The sequence below is a fragment of the Leuciscus leuciscus genome, assembly GCF_965113295.1.
Source record: "Leuciscus leuciscus genome assembly, chromosome: 4".
NCBI lineage: Eukaryota > Metazoa > Chordata > Actinopteri > Cypriniformes > Leuciscidae > Leuciscus > Leuciscus leuciscus.
Window position 1 is genome coordinate 53,754,887 of NC_138728.1, and position 18,055 is coordinate 53,772,941.

General features: G+C 38.7%; 1 protein-coding gene and 2 long non-coding RNA genes across 6 annotated transcripts in view; 2 read left to right on the forward strand and 1 right to left on the reverse strand.

Annotated features, from left to right (window-relative positions):
- Positions 1–10,616, reverse strand: part of LOC309496966 (uncharacterized protein) — a gene marked incomplete at its 5' end in the record, with an annotated part of 22,373 nt that extends 11,757 nt beyond the window's left edge. For 2 of the 4 annotated variants that reach the window (XM_082167159.1, XM_082167158.1), the window contains 2 exons: positions 1–537; positions 2,275–2,407. The exon at positions 1–537 is cut by the window's left edge and continues 1,182 nt beyond it. In XM_082167159.1, the coding sequence (XP_082023285.1) occupies positions 1–537; positions 2,275–2,407 (670 nt within the window). Of the gene's footprint in view, positions 538–2,274; positions 2,408–2,636; positions 2,725–7,584; positions 9,636–9,692 lie in introns of those variants that run through there. The other 2 variants (XM_082167160.1, XM_082167161.1) reach the window with 2 other exon arrangements.
- On the forward strand, positions 5,252–9,633 carry LOC309497080. Its single transcript, XR_014205361.1, has 2 exons — positions 5,252–5,380; positions 6,048–9,633. It is a non-coding gene; the product is annotated as an uncharacterized lncRNA (long non-coding RNA).
- The window catches only part of LOC309497110, a 62,658-nt gene continuing 55,122 nt past the window's right edge, over positions 10,520–18,055 (forward strand). The window contains exon 1 of the long non-coding RNA XR_014205392.1: positions 10,520–10,630. This is a non-coding gene — a long non-coding RNA (uncharacterized lncRNA). The remainder of the gene's footprint in view (positions 10,631–18,055) is intronic.

The following is an 18,055-nucleotide window of genomic DNA, read 5'->3' on the forward strand; positions in this document are numbered from 1 at the left end:
CGTCACCATAAAATGTGCAGGTGATGCTCTCAGCCATTTTCTTATCATCTTCTGTCATTTGTAAAGCTCCTTTCCCATTAATAGAAAATCCCTTGATCTTCTGGACCATGACATTCAGTTTTCCCTCAATCTCCTGCTTTTCTTCGTCTTCTGTAAATGTCCGATCAAACACCATGACGGCCTGAGCTCCGTATAGTACACCTGTGACCACATGAGTTGCAGTTTTCTGGTCAAAGACCTGAGGGTAGGTGATCTGTCCCAGATGGCTCATTGTGAGCTGGTCATATCTTGTGGTTTCACTGTAATTCATTGTAACTCTGGACTGTTGGTTTGAGGATTTGGTGTCACGCAGGAACTTGGCAGATCCTCCCACCTTCACCATCCCTCCCAAGACGCTGGCCTTCAGGGAACCACTTACATCCAGGAGATCGGACTTACTAGAGAGAGAGTCGGAGCTACTGAAGTTCAAAACTGTCAGGGGCTGTGGATGGGTGTCCAAATCTTTCTTCAGTGACTTCTTATCCCACAGAGTGACACCTGAAATGAGAAATGGCTTTAACAGTTCAGTCAAGTCAAGTCGCCTTTATTTATATAGCACTTTTTACAATACAGATTGTTTCAGCTTTACAGTGATAACAGGAAAATAATGCAACAAGTTTGTTTCTAGAAGAAAATAGCACCATCATCCAGCTTAAGTAAGTTCAGTGATGGTTCATTTTTGTTGTAAAAAAATTCTTCATTTAATTAATATATACACTCACCTAAAGGATTATTAGGAACACCTGTTCAATTTCTCATTAATGCAATTATCTAATCAACCAATCACATGGCAGTTGCTTCAATGCATTTAGGGGTGTGGTCCTGGTCAAGACAATCTCCTGAACTCCAAACTGAATGTCAGAATGGGAAAGAAAGGTGATTTAAGCAATTTTGAGCGTGGCATGGTTGTTGGTGCCAGACGGGCCGGTCTGAGTATTTCACAATCTGCTCAGTTACTGGGATTTTCACGCACAACCATTTCTAGGGTTTACAAAGAATGCTGTGAAAAGGGAAAAACATCCAGTATGCGGCAGTCCTGTGGGCGAAAATGCCTTGTTGATGCTAGAGGTCAGAGGAGAATGGGCTGACTGATTCAAGCTGATAGAAGAGCAACTTTGACTGAAATAACCACTCGTTACAACCGAGGTATGCAGCAAAGCATTTGTGAAGCCACAACACGCACAACCTTGAGGCGGATGGGCTACAACCGCAGAAGACTCCACCGGGTACCACTCATCTCCACTACAAATAGGAAAAAGAGGCTACAATTTGCACGAGCTCACCAAAATTGGACAGTTGAAGACTGGAAAAATGTTGCCTGGTCTGATGAGTCTCGATTTCTGTTGAGACATTCAGATGGTAGAGTCAGAATTTGGTGTAAACAGAATGAGAACATGGATCCATCATGCCTTGTTACCACTGTGCAGGCTGGTGGTGGTGGTGTAATGGTGTGGGGGATGTTTTCTTGGCACACTTTAGGCCCCTTAGTGCCAATTGGGCATCGTTTAAATGCCACGGCCTACCTGAGCATTGTTTCTGACCATGTCCATCCCTTTATGACCACCATGTACCCATCCTCTGATGGCTACTTCCAGTAGGATAATGCACCATGTCACAAAGCTTGAATCATTTCAAATTGGTTTCTTGAACATGACAATGAGTTCACTGTACTAAAATGGCCCCCACAGTCAACAGATCTCAACCCAATAGAGCATCTATGGGATGTGGTGGAACGGGAGCTTCGTGCCCTGGATGTGCATCCCACAAATCTCCATCAACTGCAAGATGCTATCCTATCAATATGGGCCAACATTTCTAAAGAATGCTTTCAGCACCTTGTTGAATCAATGCCACGTAGAATTAAGGCAGTTCTGAAGGCGAAAGGGGGTCAAACACAGTATTAGTATGGTGTTCCTAATAATCCTTTAGGTGAGTGTATATATACTGTGTGTATATATATATATCCACTCTGAAAAAAAAAGAAAAAGTGACGTCATCATCCAGCTCAGTTCAGTTCTCATATAATAATGTCAATGCAGGCAGATCAATAATATTGTTGAATATTAACATGTGATGATGCAATGTACTGTTCAAGTCATCATGCCGATTTTGTATCTCTAAGACTACTAATTTAATAGTTGAGTCCTTTCTCTTAAATCTCTAAATGATCACATTGTTGATTCACATTTGGGTGAAAAAGAGAGTAATAAGTATTTTAGTAGGTGCTGTACACACCTGGAATGAAGGTATCCTTGCGGCAGTCATACAGCATACCAGGATACAGAGGTCTTCCTAGAGCTGCCACTTCAATGGTCTGTGATCCCATGGCTGCAGGAAATAACAATGAACAATGGGGACATTTATACATTTGAATATTAATAATGAATACTTTATCATTCTAAAATTATTACTTGTTACTAATTTCATTAGTTTACTAATTGTTTTAACATTCCTTAAAATGCAATCTAATTCCGTCTTTCAAAATTCAAAAACACATTAAGGCATAAATCCTTCCGGCTACGTTTACAGGCAACCAAATAATCTGTTAGTAATGGGATTGACGGCTCAATCCGACTGAAAAACCTTCAAATACACACCTTAATCGATCCGATTGAGCTCGATCCAAATGAAATGTCGATCGGATTGAAAAGGGAGGTTTATTCCTTTTCTAATCGATCGAGAGAAACCGCGCACTTCAACCCGATCGCTTTATTTATTGTTCATAAACAGTGCAATCCATTAAATAATTTTTAACCAAAACCAATTTTGTGGTGAAATGACAAATGCATCTAATTAGTTTAAAGATATATTTTTGTTCCTAATGCATTTCGAGTCTTTCTGCAATACTGTTGATCCAAACATGATCCGTAGGTGGCTGTAACGTCCCATGTGATAAGTGTGACTTGTGTTTTGGAGTTTGTTCTCTTTCCCTCTGTCTCTCGCTCTTTACTTTAGTTTTCAGCAGGTTGATGCGGGTATTTAATTGTCTCGTTCATCTGTCAATCTTGGAGACGCATACTGACAACATCAGTGTTTCCTCCAATGAGGGCCCAGAGTGTGGAAATTAACACTTTTTCGGTGTTTATAGGTACACACTAAATCGAGTTAAACTTACATTTTAAGTAGTGTTACTTTTTTACACTTGATAGAGATAAAAAAAACACTGTTAGGCCCTGATCACACCTAACCCCCTGGTTTCACAGACAAGGCTTAAGCTAGTCCCAGACTAAAATGCATGTTTGAGCTGTTTTAACTGAAAGCGACTTGCACTGATTTATCTTAAAATATGTCAGTGCCATTGTTTTGTCTCAAGATGCACACCAGCAATGAGTTTTTCTAAGGCACGTTTAGAAAAGCTACATAAATCCCCTAATTGAACTAAGGCCTAACCCTGGCTTAATCTAAGCCCTGTCTGTGAAACCGGGCCAACGTGTTTTTTGCAGTGAGTGTTCTGCGCGCTGTTTATTCGACCCAGGCGCCTCACGTTTTTACCGCCGGATGCACCTGTGTTTTTCCAGTTGAAGATAAAGCAACTCCAAGCGGAAAAAGCGCCTGACGTCATCGTGGTTTTTTCCACTGTCCAATCAAATGAATGGAGAGGTGGGCCTTCTGTTGTAGTGATGAAAGCTACAGTTGCTTTGAACGCCCGGAGAGTGCGATGATGGAGGATAAACTCTCTCACGGGTTAGCAGTAGCTTAACGACTTCACAAATAGTAACTACCACAATGTTAACAGAAAGTAAATAACGATAATAAAAGGATGATTTGACGTTTACTTGACTGACAGGACAGCTGTTTCAGTGGTTGCCTAGCAACACAAAAAACGCAGCGCACTGCTCGTTCTGTGTGATCGGGGCACACTGCTTTGTGACCATTAACAGCAAAAGTGTGTTTTTTCCCCCTCACAAGCTCCATTTACAGCAGGTGTGTTGAAACTACACTAGGTGTGTCAATAGATTAACACCAAGGGAGTTATTTTCAACACTAATATAGTGTTTATACAAACCTTGATTGAGGTAAATAAATGTAATATGCATTCGGTTGCATTCTGACTAAAAATACAATGTGTCCAATTAGTTAAACAAGCCATTTAAATTTAGTTGTTTTCAGTATTGACCTTAGGACTTGAGGAGTACAGTGGCGAGAAGCTATGTGTTTTGTCACTACTATTATGTTTCATTGTGAATATTATGTCTCTTTGAATTTTGTTTGTTTGTCAAAGTTGTTTTTGTGTGTTTTGAATGTTCTTTTGTAATCTAATCTGGGGTTAAACTTTATAGGATGGCTCTGGGCTGACAACAGTTAACGAGTATCAGCCAGTGAGCGGTTGCCATCATTGTGCGACAAACTGATTCCTTCTGGCAGCATATGTGATAAGTGTTTAATCGACAGACCATTACGTGGAATGTGTATGTGTGTGTGTTTGCTTGTGTCTCATATTTTTTTCCTTTCCATTCAGATTTGGGGTCCCAGTACTAGCCAGAGTCCTCTGTGTGTGGTGGTGGTTCGGCTATCGGTCTGCAGTGTTCACAGCGGGTGGTTTGGTGTTGTGTGGTGAGAGAGCACGAGTAGTTGCAGTGTTTATTGGATAGGCAAGACAAATCCCCAATTCTGAAATGGTGAAACTGTGTGTGTGAAACATGTTCTATGGTTAATGTATTCATTTTAATGTTTGTACAGACTGAAGTGTAAAGTTCTGCTGTCATGTGCAAATGAAGAAACACAGACACTTTCCCATAATGACCAACACAACCCATCAAGAGCAGCGGAAATGAAAAATATCGATGCTTGGAAAGCGATATTTTCAGATAAAGGGCTCTATCTTGCACCCATCTTTGTACAGCGGACTTTTCCCTCCACAGACGCACGTCGGTAAATTAGGGAATGAACTTGCGCTCCTGGGGGGCGGTTCAGCGAAAAGAGGAGGCGTGTTCTGGCGCAAACGTTCCCTGGTGCTATTTTGCAGTTTCAGAAAACAATTCCTCCACAGACCAGGAGAAACCTCGTCTAAAGTCAGTGGCGCGTTATTCAGATGCTATTTTAAGAGCGCATGCTTGGCCATAATGTAGCGTGTGCACAACGCGCATACACTTTGCTTCTCTACTCTACACAGACGCAGCAGTTCTCATTTTTGCAAACCATACATAATTACAAGGAAAAATATTACCACACGAGGGAAATCATTGTGGTGTCCATGAAGATGTGAAAAATAGGCATAAATCTAGCTTACACATTTACCCAAATTATCATACGCCTGTTTAACCGAAGCTAATTTGGGTGTGTTTCTCCATCCCCATACAATGTCACTTCTCTGTGTTTTACGGCCCTGACGAGAACGTCGGTTTAGTTTAGTTTTTAGTTTATTTATTTATTTCAACAGGGACAATGTGCAAAAAACATTAATTAAAGATGCTTTGCACCAGATTTAGCTTGAGCTAGTTTCCATCTGCAGTCCCCGAGCAGGTGAATTACAATACAAAATATACAATATAAAATGTAATTTAGTCACTCAAATACAACTATTAATTAATTCATTCGACCATTCCCCATTACAACCATCAGTCCAAGTAAATCATACCAAAATTACTACAATAAAACATCACTAAAAGTCATATTTACATACACAGTTATCTATGCTGACACGACTGGTTTTCAAGTAGCACTTTCCTTGTATTGCGAGAAAAATCCTTCAGGTCTAAGGAAAGTTTCAGACTCTGTGGGAGTTTGTTCCATTCTTTGATGCCTTTAAATGAGAAGGCTGTCTGTGCAAAGGCCGAGCCACGTTTAGGCAGTCTGCAATCATTGCAACTCGTGGACCTGGAGCTCCAAGTCATCTGTTCAGAACAGAGCTGGACAAATGTTTTCAGGGGAGGAGGCGCAATATTATTCAAAATTTTAAAAACTAATCGCACATTGGCATACACAATTATATTATCAAAGTTTAACATGCTGTATTTTCCAAGAATCAGACAGTGATGATATCTCAGTGGCTTTTTGTCGCACGCCAGGTCTCCTCGGCTGTGAACCGCTCCTGGCGTGCGCCTGGCAAATCCGCCGTTATAATAGCAAGCCGCCATGGAACAAGCGCTCCTGCTCTTAAAGGGAATGTGAGATGTCGCTCTGATTGGTTTATTACATGTTACGCCCCAACCACACCTATGAACAATGAAGCTACTTCAGACCAACACATTTTAGATTTGCGTTGGGCGCAAGAGTCATTTATCCCGCTGGTATAATAGCAACAGCGCCTGAGATCCGCCCACAAAGTTACTTGCGTTTTGTGTTTGATACTTGCGTTTCAGATCGTTAAAATAGGGCCTAAAGTTCTTCCTCTGGCGTTCCACATAAAGGAAGACGAGTGGAGTAAAAGAATCAGCTCAAAAGATTCGGTCACGAAGTCGTCTCAGAGATCTCGATTTATATATATATTTATAGTCTTGTCAGAAATTAGCTTAGCACTGGCGCAGCCCCGCCTTAGGATTTCCTAATGATTTTCCTGTTTTTTTACTCTGTTACTTTAATTTAAAAAATAATAATAATAATCATTAAAGACCTAAAGAAAAAGTGTAGCCTCCGAATAAACAATTGTTTTAATGGGGAGGCCTCAGTTAGGCTGACCTGCGCGTTTACACACAACGGTATCAGAATCGGCGCAAAGCAACATCATCTTTCCAAACACTCAATGCCAGTGCGGCACAAACACTGTGTGATGCGTGGGCTGAATATAACATTAGGAAGGAGGAGGATCCAAAATCAAGAATGCTTTGAGTGAAGGGCATGTAAAAGCAGTTCAGGAAAATAGGGACTCCCAAGCAATAGCAACACCCTAGCAACCACCCAAAATACTTCAGCAACCGCCTAGAACACCATAGCAACCGCCTAGTAATACCATAGCAACCACCCAGAATACCCTAGCAACCCACTAGAAACACCCTAGCAACCGAGGTTGCTCTATCTATCTATCTATCTATCTATCTATCTATCTATCTATCTATCTATCTATCTATCTATCTATCACACTTTAAACTACTTCAAACTATACTTTAAACTTCTAACTACTTTAAACTTTAAACAATTTAAACTTCAAACTACTTTAAACTTCTTCAAACTTTCTGGTCCAAACTTTCTCAAGCCAACTTAAAGTCTGTCTCAACAAACTTTTTAATATAGTTTATTATTATTATTATTATTATTATTGAGCATTTTCACAGAGGTGAAATGAAAACATTAAATAATTTATCATATTACTTAGTCTGGCTTCTTCCTTTAAATATCACAGTCCAGACACTTTAATTGGAGAGTATAGATTTTCTGTAGCCATCAAAACTACATCTGTTTGTCATAATCGATCTTCTCACTAAAGCTGATCGTCGGTGAATCAACGCCTGGCCTACAGAAGAGCGGAAGTGTTGAACATTTACATGTTTACTTTCCACCTCTGTATATTTCAGATTGTAAAGAGTCTGTAAATTAATGTAAACTAAAAGCAGAATCCCTAGAGCTCGATATCATTATAATCCTGAAGATTAATTCCTGAAGACTTACCGTGATGTGATATTTGTGCCGGTGTAAAATATATGTTGGCTCTCTGTCACCCTGTTTGAGTTTGCTTTCTGTGAGCGGTCTACACTTCCTGCCTGTGGAATTTCCTGCCTGTGGAATTTCCTGCCTGCAACTTTGACGCAAGCAGGAATCAGGCAACGCATGTATTGACGCACGTATCCTCTGTCCAACTGTATTAAATGATGTTGTATTAACAAAGTTCGGCACTCGAGGCACTCGAGAATTTAGAAAAAATAAAAGCCCCTTTTCATGGCTATTACATTTATATAAACATTCATATATCCGCACAGCAAGTGTGTGTGTGAGGATCACATGCCAAGGACATGGAGAGGAGTTAGTTTTAACCACAGAGGAATGTGAATGCAATCTAGCATAGTTTCCACTGATGCATATGATGACTGAAGTATTCTCTTTAAGGAATGAGGATTGTGTAGCATGAAATATACATTCAATTTTAAACATGAACACGTTTCTCTACCTTGTAAAGATAATGTAAGTTCCTTTGGTCAGCATATAAATGCCCAACCTTTGTATATTGACGAATGAAGACCATCCCTCCAGTAAATTGTTTTTCTCTGCTATGTCTCGACATATAATAATAAATAAGAGATCTCATGGTGTTCACTTCCATGATTCGGGGAGAAAAACTTAATTCTAAATCTAGACTAGTGCCAGTGCTGTCAACTCTCAGGCATTCAGTGCGAGACTCACGCTATTGACACTGTTCTCACACTTACTTACGTTACACAAATAAAAAATACTGGAAAAGGCTTAGAAGGAGAAGGGAGAATATGGTTTTTAATTTTTTGCTCAATGGCCTGATTTCAAAGCCCTTGGAGATCTTCCTGAAATCCTCATTATTGATATCCACTGTTACAGCAGTGTCAGCTTGACAGATGTCGTTGTTCTCATTGGCATCTTCAGTCAGGGTGGCATTGCTGTAACCAGCGGCAGATTTCATGCTAAGGTGGCATTTGTCAACTTGAGAATCCTCTTTATTTTCCCCTGACACTTTGCACAACAAAAGTGAGGAGCCACTCAACTCTGTATTATTACTTCTAAAAATCTTGAGCATTACCTTATTTTTCCAAACTTTTACGAGTTTGGACAAACACTTCCTGTTTAATCCGTGTTTCAGACAGCTCCGTACGTTAACAATGGAGCGGTTCATAGAGATTTATTTTGAACTTGGACTCAAGTATAAAGAAATACGGACAGTGCTTAGTTCAAGGAGTTCAGTAAAGTTATTCACAGATCCAAACTTCCCAGATTAATAAATCGTGAGCTAAACGTTGTTAAAACTCAAATGACACATATTTTCAATCCATAGATGACGAGCTACAACCTCATTTTCCTCAAAACGAGCCTTATAATATAAATCGATCTCCATGAGACCGTCTGCAAAGTGCAAAACCCAAAAAGCGCTACTACAAATATTAGTCATTAACTTCAATGTTACACACTGTAGTGTCACCAAATTCAGTTTACACATCAATGGTTTGTGGCAAGATCCATTTCCATTTTTTGAGACGTCCTTCAACTTTTTCTAAAACATTGTCCCAATTTTTACACACAAAAGTATAATCTCCAAGATAAACACCAAGGGGCGGTTTCCCGGACAGGGTTTAAATTAAGCCAGGAATAGGCCTTAATCTAGAATAGTTAATCGTGTCTTAAAAAATGGCTTTCTGTAACACAGATTAAGTACGGATTAGTTACACCTGGACTATGGAGTCCTGAACTAAAATAAACCAGATTAATTTAAAACCAACTGTGCTAATCTGAATTAGCACGCTAGAGGTTGCCTATAAAACATGGAATGAACCAAGAAAAGCTTAAAATTGCATGGAACTGAGAAGCAAATCCAAGGAAAACAATGGAATCAGAAAAAGACTGCAATCCAAAAAAAAAAATTTACTAAACAAGAGCAAATTATTTTTAAGCAAGCTAAATAAACTGCACACACCAGCTATGGAATAAAATAAAATAAATGCTGGAAGTCTGTTTGTAATATATATATATATATATATATACTATATATATATATATATATATATATATATATATATATATATATATATATACACTACCGTTCAAAAGGTTTGTGGTTTTTAAATGTTTTTAAAAGAAGTCTCTTCTGCTCACCAAGGCTGCATTTATTTGATAAAAAACAATAAAAAAAATGTTTTTAAAAAGTAATATTGTGAAATATTATGACAATTTAAAATGACTGTTTTCTATTTTAATATATTTTAAACTGTAATTTATTCTTGTGATCAAAGCTGAATTTTCAGCATCATTACTCCAGTCTTCAGTGTCACATGATCCTTCAGAAATCATTCTGATATGATGATTTGATGCTCAAGAAACATTCATTATTATTTTCAATGTTGAAAACTGTTGTGTACAATTTTTTTCCAAAATTCTTTGATGAATAGAAAGTTCAAAAGAACAGCATTTATTTAAAATAGAATATTTTCTAACATTATAAATGTCTTTACTGTAACTTTTGATCAGTTTAACTGATCCTTGATGAATAAAAGTATTGATTTATTTAATTTCTTTCCCCCAAAAATAAAATTAAAATTCTTACTGACCCCAAACTTTTGAACGGTAGTGTTTAATGTTACAAAAGCTTTAGATTTCAGATTAATGCTGTTCTTTTGAACTTTCTATTCATCATAGCATCATGAAATAAAAATGTAAATAACTATGTTCAACATTGACAATAATCATAAATGTTTCTTGAGCATCAAATCATCATATTAGAATGATTTCTGAAGGATCATGTGACACTGAAGACTGAAGTAATGATGCTGAAAATTCAGCTTTGATCACAGGAATAAATTACACTTTACTCTATATTCACATAGAAAACACAATATAAACACAAGTAATATTTCACAATATCACTGTTTTTGTTTGTATTTTTAATCAAATAAATGCAGCCTTGGTGAGCAGAAGAGACTTCTTTTAAAAACATTACAAATCTTACTAACCCCAAACTTTTGAACAGTAGTGTGTATGTGTATATATATATATGTGTGTGTGTGTGTGTGTGTGTGTGTGTGTGTGTGTGTGTGTGTGTGTGTGTGTATCCAAGTAGTACACGTGTACACTTTGAAACACAATGTTAATCTGAAGTTAAACCTGCCTCCTGGTAGGTTTAATTTAAGCCTCGATTTAGTCCTGGAGTAACTCTAGTCTTCCTCCAGGAAATCAGCTTATTAAACTCTGGACTAAACTAAATCTAGGACTATTTAAAGCCTTGACAGAGAAAGCAGATTTCTGTTAATCTGGTTTAAAGGGCAATTTTAGTCTAGGATTAGGCTTAATCTCTGTTCGGGAAACCGCCCCCAAGATATTTAAACCCACCCTTGTTCCAAATTAACCCGGCAGGTAAAACAAGTTTTCTACTTAACTCATCACTGATTGTTACAGCTTCACTTTTCCCCCAGTTAATTTTAGCAGAGGACAATACACCAAAAACATTAATATTTTCTACAAGGGTGTCAATATCTTCTTGTTTTTTGACAATGACAACATTATCGGCATAAGCAGATCATTTAAAAACTGTTTCACATCCAGGAAGGTTTACACCGAAAAGAGATTGCCTTAATTTGTGCAGAAGAGGCTCTATGGCCAAGGAGTACAGCATACTAGATGATGAACATCCTTGTCTGACCCCCTATGAACTTTAAAAGGAGCACTTAAACCACTGTTAATCTTTAAAATACTCTCAATGTCACTATACAAGACTCAAATCATGTTTATAACCTTAACCTTAAAACCCTCATAGAAGGACTGCTCCACCTCTGGTCTCTCCATAAACATTGATGAAAGTCATTTTTACACTTTCAAAATTAAAGCTTGTATTTTTAACAAGCGACCTTCAATGATTTCTTCAGTAACACAAGAAATGGGTAAAAAAATCTCTAGAAAACAGGATACCAACTCCACCACTGTTACTACTCTTATGACTGAGAACAACTTCCTCATCCCAATCTTTCTTCCATGCAGTTTTCATCTATCATTCCATCTATCAACTTCAAACTACTTCAAACTATCCTTTAAACTTTAGACTACTTTTGCATTTGCATTTGCATTTATTCAAGCGACTTACAATTGCTATATATGTCAGAGGTCGCACGCCTCTGGAGCAACTAGGGGTTAAGTGTCTTGCTCAGGGACACATTGGTGTCTCACAGTGGATTCGAACCCGGGTCTCTCACACCATAGGCATGTGTCTTATCCATTGCGCCACCACCACCCCGGTACTTTTACACTTCAAACTAATTTAAACTTCAAACTACTTTAAACTTCTTCAAACTTTCTGGTCCAAACTTTCTCAAGCCAACTTAAAGTTTGTCTCAATGAACATTTAATCTAGTTTATTATTATTATTATTGTTATTATTGAGCATTTTCACAGAGGTGAAATGAAAACATTAAATAATTTATCATATTACTTAGTCTGGCTTCTTCCTTTAAATATCACAGTCCAGACACTTTAATTGGAGAGAATAGATTTTCTGTAGCAATCAAAACTACATCTGTTTGTCATAATCGATCTTCTCACTAAAGCTGATCGTCTGTGAATCAACGCCTGGCCTACAGAAGAGCGGAAGTGTTGAACATTTACATGTTTACTTTCCACCTCTGTATATTTCAGATTGTAAAGAGTCTGTAAATTAATGTAAACTAAAAGCAGAATCCCTAGAGCTCGATATCATTATAATCCTGAAGATTAATTCCTGAAGACTTACCGTGATGTGATATTTGTGCCGGTGTAAAATATATGTTGGCTCTCTGTCACCCTGTTTGAGTTTGCTTTCTGTGAGCGGTCTACACTTCCTGCCTGTGGAATTTCCTGCCTGCAACTTTGACGCAAGCAGGAATCAGGCAACGCATGTATTGACGCACGTATCCTCTGTCCAACTGTATTAAATGATGTTTTATTAACAAAGTTCGGGAGGAGCACATTCAGATAATTAACACAAGTGGAGAGCACTCAGCAATCAATGGTAAGAGGTATATATACATTCTACAGTCTCACCTCAATCCATTGACAGTTTTGCTGCATTTAGCCCCGCGGTACCGTCCTAACATGTCCGAATCGAGCAATTCCCGTCCGATGAATAATCTTTCGTCTTTGAGGAACCTTTGCCGCAATCCTCTGGTGTTATCTGGCAGGCGTCAGGCCTAGACCACCACCACGGGCAAAACATCCGCGATCTCCTTCCGCGTATTTCTCTACACCGGTCCATCCAATAATTCCCGCCATAGAGAAATGGTCAATAAGGCAATGCTGCCCTCTTCACGCAAAGGCCGCCGCAGCAGGCCCTAAGTAAGCCGCGCCGCAGATTCAGTCCCGGCCAGCCCTTACGAAAATTAACCATGTTTTTTTTTTGTAGTAACTATGTTTTTTTGTAGTTACCATGGTTTAACTATGGTAACTACAAAATGAATCATAGTTTAACCGTCTGGGGTCTGAGGGATTTTTGGGGCCCTAGAGATGTTTTGACATGACCTGACATTAGTGCTTATTTCAGCTACTTACAACACACCATTGGCCAACATGTAATTTTGCTGTATTCAGCACAAACTCTGCTACAATAATATGTGAGTAAAATGGATGTACATGTTTGCATTTCATAGAAAAAAAATATTATGCGTGGTTAGTACGTTTTGGGAAAAACATTGTCACCGCAATAAGGCCATTTAACACATACTGAATAGTTGTCCACAAGACTTTGGAATTACTATTCTTGTAGGCTAGAATTTTTACTACAAAATGATGTGAAAATCATTCTGACCACTCTTTCACAAACAACAATATAAGGATTTTAATTTTGCATGTCAGTTTTTGTGTCAGCACTGCTGTATGCGTGGGCCATGAATATTAAAGCTGCCGTCGGCAACATTTTTTTTATCATATTCAGTGTAATCGACACTATAATCCGACAGAACAACATAAATAAGGTGGTTTTAGAAAAAAACCCGAGCTTCTAACTCCACCTGGGGCCCGTTCTTCGTACGTTGCTTAAAACATCCGAGATCTAATGAGATATCCAAGATGATATCATCGTGGTAATCATGATCTGGCTAATTAGGTTCTTCGAACACACCTGCCGGTTATGATTAGTATAGCTGGATTGAGTTAGTGAGATAATTGCGCGTTCATGCGCTGGTTGAAAAGGGGATATGTATCGATAGTAGAAACATTGATCAGCAACGCTGCTATTGGCTGTTCAGCGTGGCCAAAGAGCGCGCTCAGTTTTTCTCCTCAGCAGAGCAAGAACTAATAGTCGAAGTTTATTCCGAATTTTAATGTTTAATTAAAACGCCAGGGAACACCTCAAAGTCTGCAAAAGCCAGGAGAGAGGGCTGGCAAAAAGTAGCAGACAATTTAAATCCGTTAGAAGTGGCCATGTTAGATGTTTTTATCACTTATTAGCCTATATATTTGTATTTTAATAATTGCATAATTACTTTTTTCATTGTAATGTCAGAGTCACCACACTAGAACATGGGAACAAATAAAAGTGAAGTACAAAAATATTCTACATAATGGTAATTTTTAGTTAGCCTATATTATAGTCTCTTTTATAAAAGGCAGTGTTAAATAAATGGTTGTCTGTTTATAAAAGCAACCAAGAAAAAGGCTGAGAAAAGAAAAGAAAAGATCTTAGTAGCCTACACTGTAAAATAATTTTTGCTGCATTAAATTAAGGCCGTATAGTCATTTCAACTGTTAAATCTTGAGTAATGATGAATTGCTTTGACTTGAAAGTGAAAACTGATAAACTTATGTTAATGTAAAAATATTTTGCCATGAGTTATTGATCACATTTTTCCCGAGTGTAGTTCATTGTAATGACATTGTGTTTTCCTCTTTTGTGCACTTTTACATAATACACCAACACTTGTATCTGTTCCCAAGAAAGTGGAGCTGAAATATGTGCAGTAAGTGGACATTTTCTAACTTTCCAAAGGAAAGAAAGTATAAGACTTTGTAATGTCTATTTGTTTCCATTGCACTGGACAGTGAATAAACCCTCTCAGATAACTGTCATATGGAGGAACTAGCCTACCTGCAAGTGCATAAATAACTTTACTTAATTTATACTTGTATGCTTTATGGCTGCAATATAAGTTGCAGGATTCCACATCTACAGAAAGGCCTACAGAAGAGTCTGCACAGACAGAGGAGACATAGGCCTACAGGTGGGCAGTGGATAGACAACTTTTCCTTTTTATTTGTTGCATGAGGCATGTGTCTAATATCTCTTGTTGCAGGCTCTTGACCACTGGCTTTTCTTTACAAAGAACAATTGAAATAAAACTCAAGGAACTAAGCATATTTGTCTTTTATTAAACATTTAATGAAAAAGATTTTTTTTTTTTTTTTTTTTTTTTGTGGCAATGTTGTGTAATGGCACATGCAACAATGTCCCAGGCCCTGTCAGGTGTGCAACCCTCAGACTTATCAGACACTGAAATCTTCACTTTAGCCAAAGTTTATTTCATTGTGTGCCCTTGTCCTGGCTAGAGCTGCATTGTAACTGGTTTGGGTCAGGGAATGGGGTCATAAACACCTGTCTGCAGGAACATGTCATAATCACCTATGAAAAAATGCAGTTCTGTTAGGATCAGCATAAGTGTATGTAATACAGTGAGCTTGATATTTAATTGTGGAACTTTCCTTACCACTTTCAAATAATGTGCATAAATGTGAATCTCTGAAAATTGCACAGATCCTGGCCATTTTGCTTTCACATTTGTGATATGGAAGATTTTAGTCAACTGCCTTTTTTTATTTGATATAATATTACTAATGTGGAATATTAAGAATCACAATAGTAACTGGGCTGCACATTTACATTGTGAACCCCCTACATAGTCCCCTTCATTGAGGCCTTGATGGCAGTCTATGGTCTACCTATAGTCTATGGTACCAGTCACGTTAGTGAAGCCTGAGTGACACATACTGTAATCGGCATGGTCGTAATCGGCATGGTCATGATTGCATGATCTTCATAAAAAATATATATATAAAAACATAAAAAATTATAATAGCCTAAAAAAAAAAAATAACTGCTTTACAACATTGGGTCTTAAGTGGCTTGGAAATGCCACAAAAAAACCTAAAGCTGTTTTTTAAACCTAAAAGCACCAGGTAAACTCTGAATGACACGACAGACACTTTCCATCAAGTTCTCCCCAGCAAACAGGGGACGTCCCCCGGACGTTTTGAACGTCCCCTTAGGTCCGCATTAGGTCCGCTTTGTAACGTTCCCGAGCGGACGTTCGGAGGACGTCCGCATTTGGTCCACTTTGGAACGTTCCCGAGCGGACCTTCGGGGGACGTCCGCATTTGGTCCGCTTTGGAACGTTCCCGAGCGGACCTTCGGAGGACGTCCGCATCTGGTCCGCTTTGGAACGTTCACTGATGGACGTTCTGAGGACATTTATCCGTGCCAGTTTGCGAACGTCTCCCTCACATGCCATTTCCATGACAACACACAATCCAGTCGCCCATGCCTTTGATTTAATCATTAGACCGGACATCTTGCAACTCAGACAAATGACTGATTAAACTAAAATATAAACCCATATTGGATTTAAAAGGGGATTTGTTTATCCATTAAATTAACTGTGATAATGGATTTTATCTAAAAAACATGGTTTTTGTTTTGCAGATTGAGGTTATAGTTTTATAACTGAAAATAAACTATAGTAAAAATATTATTTATAGCACATGCTGGAAAGAAAGTGGAAAATAACCCAGATAAGACAAATGTATCCTAATTTAGGCTACCTGTAAAAATGTTGGTCAGGCGATTGAAGGACTGGTTTTATTCAAAATAAGTTATTTTAGGAAAAATATTATTCTAATTATTGCACTTAAGACTGATAGCACATTGCATTTCAAATAACAAAAAAAAGTGTCATATAGCTACACACTATAATTTTGGCAGAATATGCCTTCCACACACCAGCAAGTTACGATCAAATGCATAGCCTATCTATGATCAAATGCACCTAAGCGAGTGACGTCATTCATTATGCACGCAGCATGTATCCATGTCTCCATGGCAACGCTCAGCTGTAGTGACAGTTGACGGTCCTCCTCAGACGCGGCCTTGTGTTTTCCCTTTCGTCTGTCTTAAAGGTATTTTTAATGTTTAGATTAGTATACATTAGTTATCGTAAACACTATACATCATTACATATTATGAAAATTTGACTTTTTAAAACGTTTGCTGAAGTTGTCCGCCGTGTACCACTGCTAACCGTTATGCTAACACTACGAAACTAACGTTAGCTGCTAAATGTTGCTGAAATGAGACGACGTTATATTTCACATATTCATATATAGACATATAAAATCATAACACTACTGAATGTGTTAATTTTGTTGTTTTAGATGCCAGGGGGAATAATTGCCAACGGACTAACCCCACAGCTGACCGACCGAGACACACACACAGCTGCCAGCGCGTTTGAAGACACACACACACACACACACACACACGGAAAGAGCACAACACCTTTACAATTGTTCAAATAAATACTTTGTTCCTTACAACGTGTCTGTTTTCTTTGGTTAGCCAGAAGTAAAATAAAATAAAAAAGGATGTTAAAAGGACTTCTAATGAACGTTCTGTAAAGGTCCCCGAATGTTTTCCAAACGTCCCACGAAGGTCCCTCGGGACGTCGCACGACGGTCCTGCAAACGTCCTGCGAAAGTCCCCCGCGACGTCCTGCGAACGTCCCCCGCGACGTCCTGCTAACGTTTAAAGAACCCTACACGAAGACGTCCAGAGGACGTTCGCAGAGGACGTTCAGGGACGTTCTAGGGACGTCTTTTTGTTAGCTGGGTCCGCATCTCCAATAGTGTAAAGGAAAGAGCCACTCGCAAATAGGGCAATGCAAACAGTTTGTGCTGTAGTTAAAGCCAGACTCCGACAAGTCGAACATAAATGTGCGTTTCCAACAAATTAATAATGTAAACGACAATCTCACGAGTCACGAGAAAAAATATATATCTCAGAAAGTGCACTATCGCGCTGCGCTGGACTTCCCGTATCAGCTCCGCTTATGAAGCCGCAGTCTAATCCTGTTAACATGAAATAAGCTGCTCCCGAGCAGGTTTAAGATTGCGCACCTGTTGCTATGACAGCAAGTCCAGGATGAGCTTCGAAGAACCAAACAATCCAAGATCATGCCAAATCGCCAACAATCAAATCCAGCTAACTGAGTTAGCGACGTACGAAGAACGGGCCCCTGGAGCGTGTTATTTGTTTTGCAAAAATCAATCACAGGTCGTGCACACGCCACAGATCCCCCCTCACTCGCGCACGTTAATATCACATGCACACGCCACGCATGAAGTTCGCCTGGAGATTGCATGAAGCGTGATGGCGGAGAGAAAATCTACTAACAAGCTT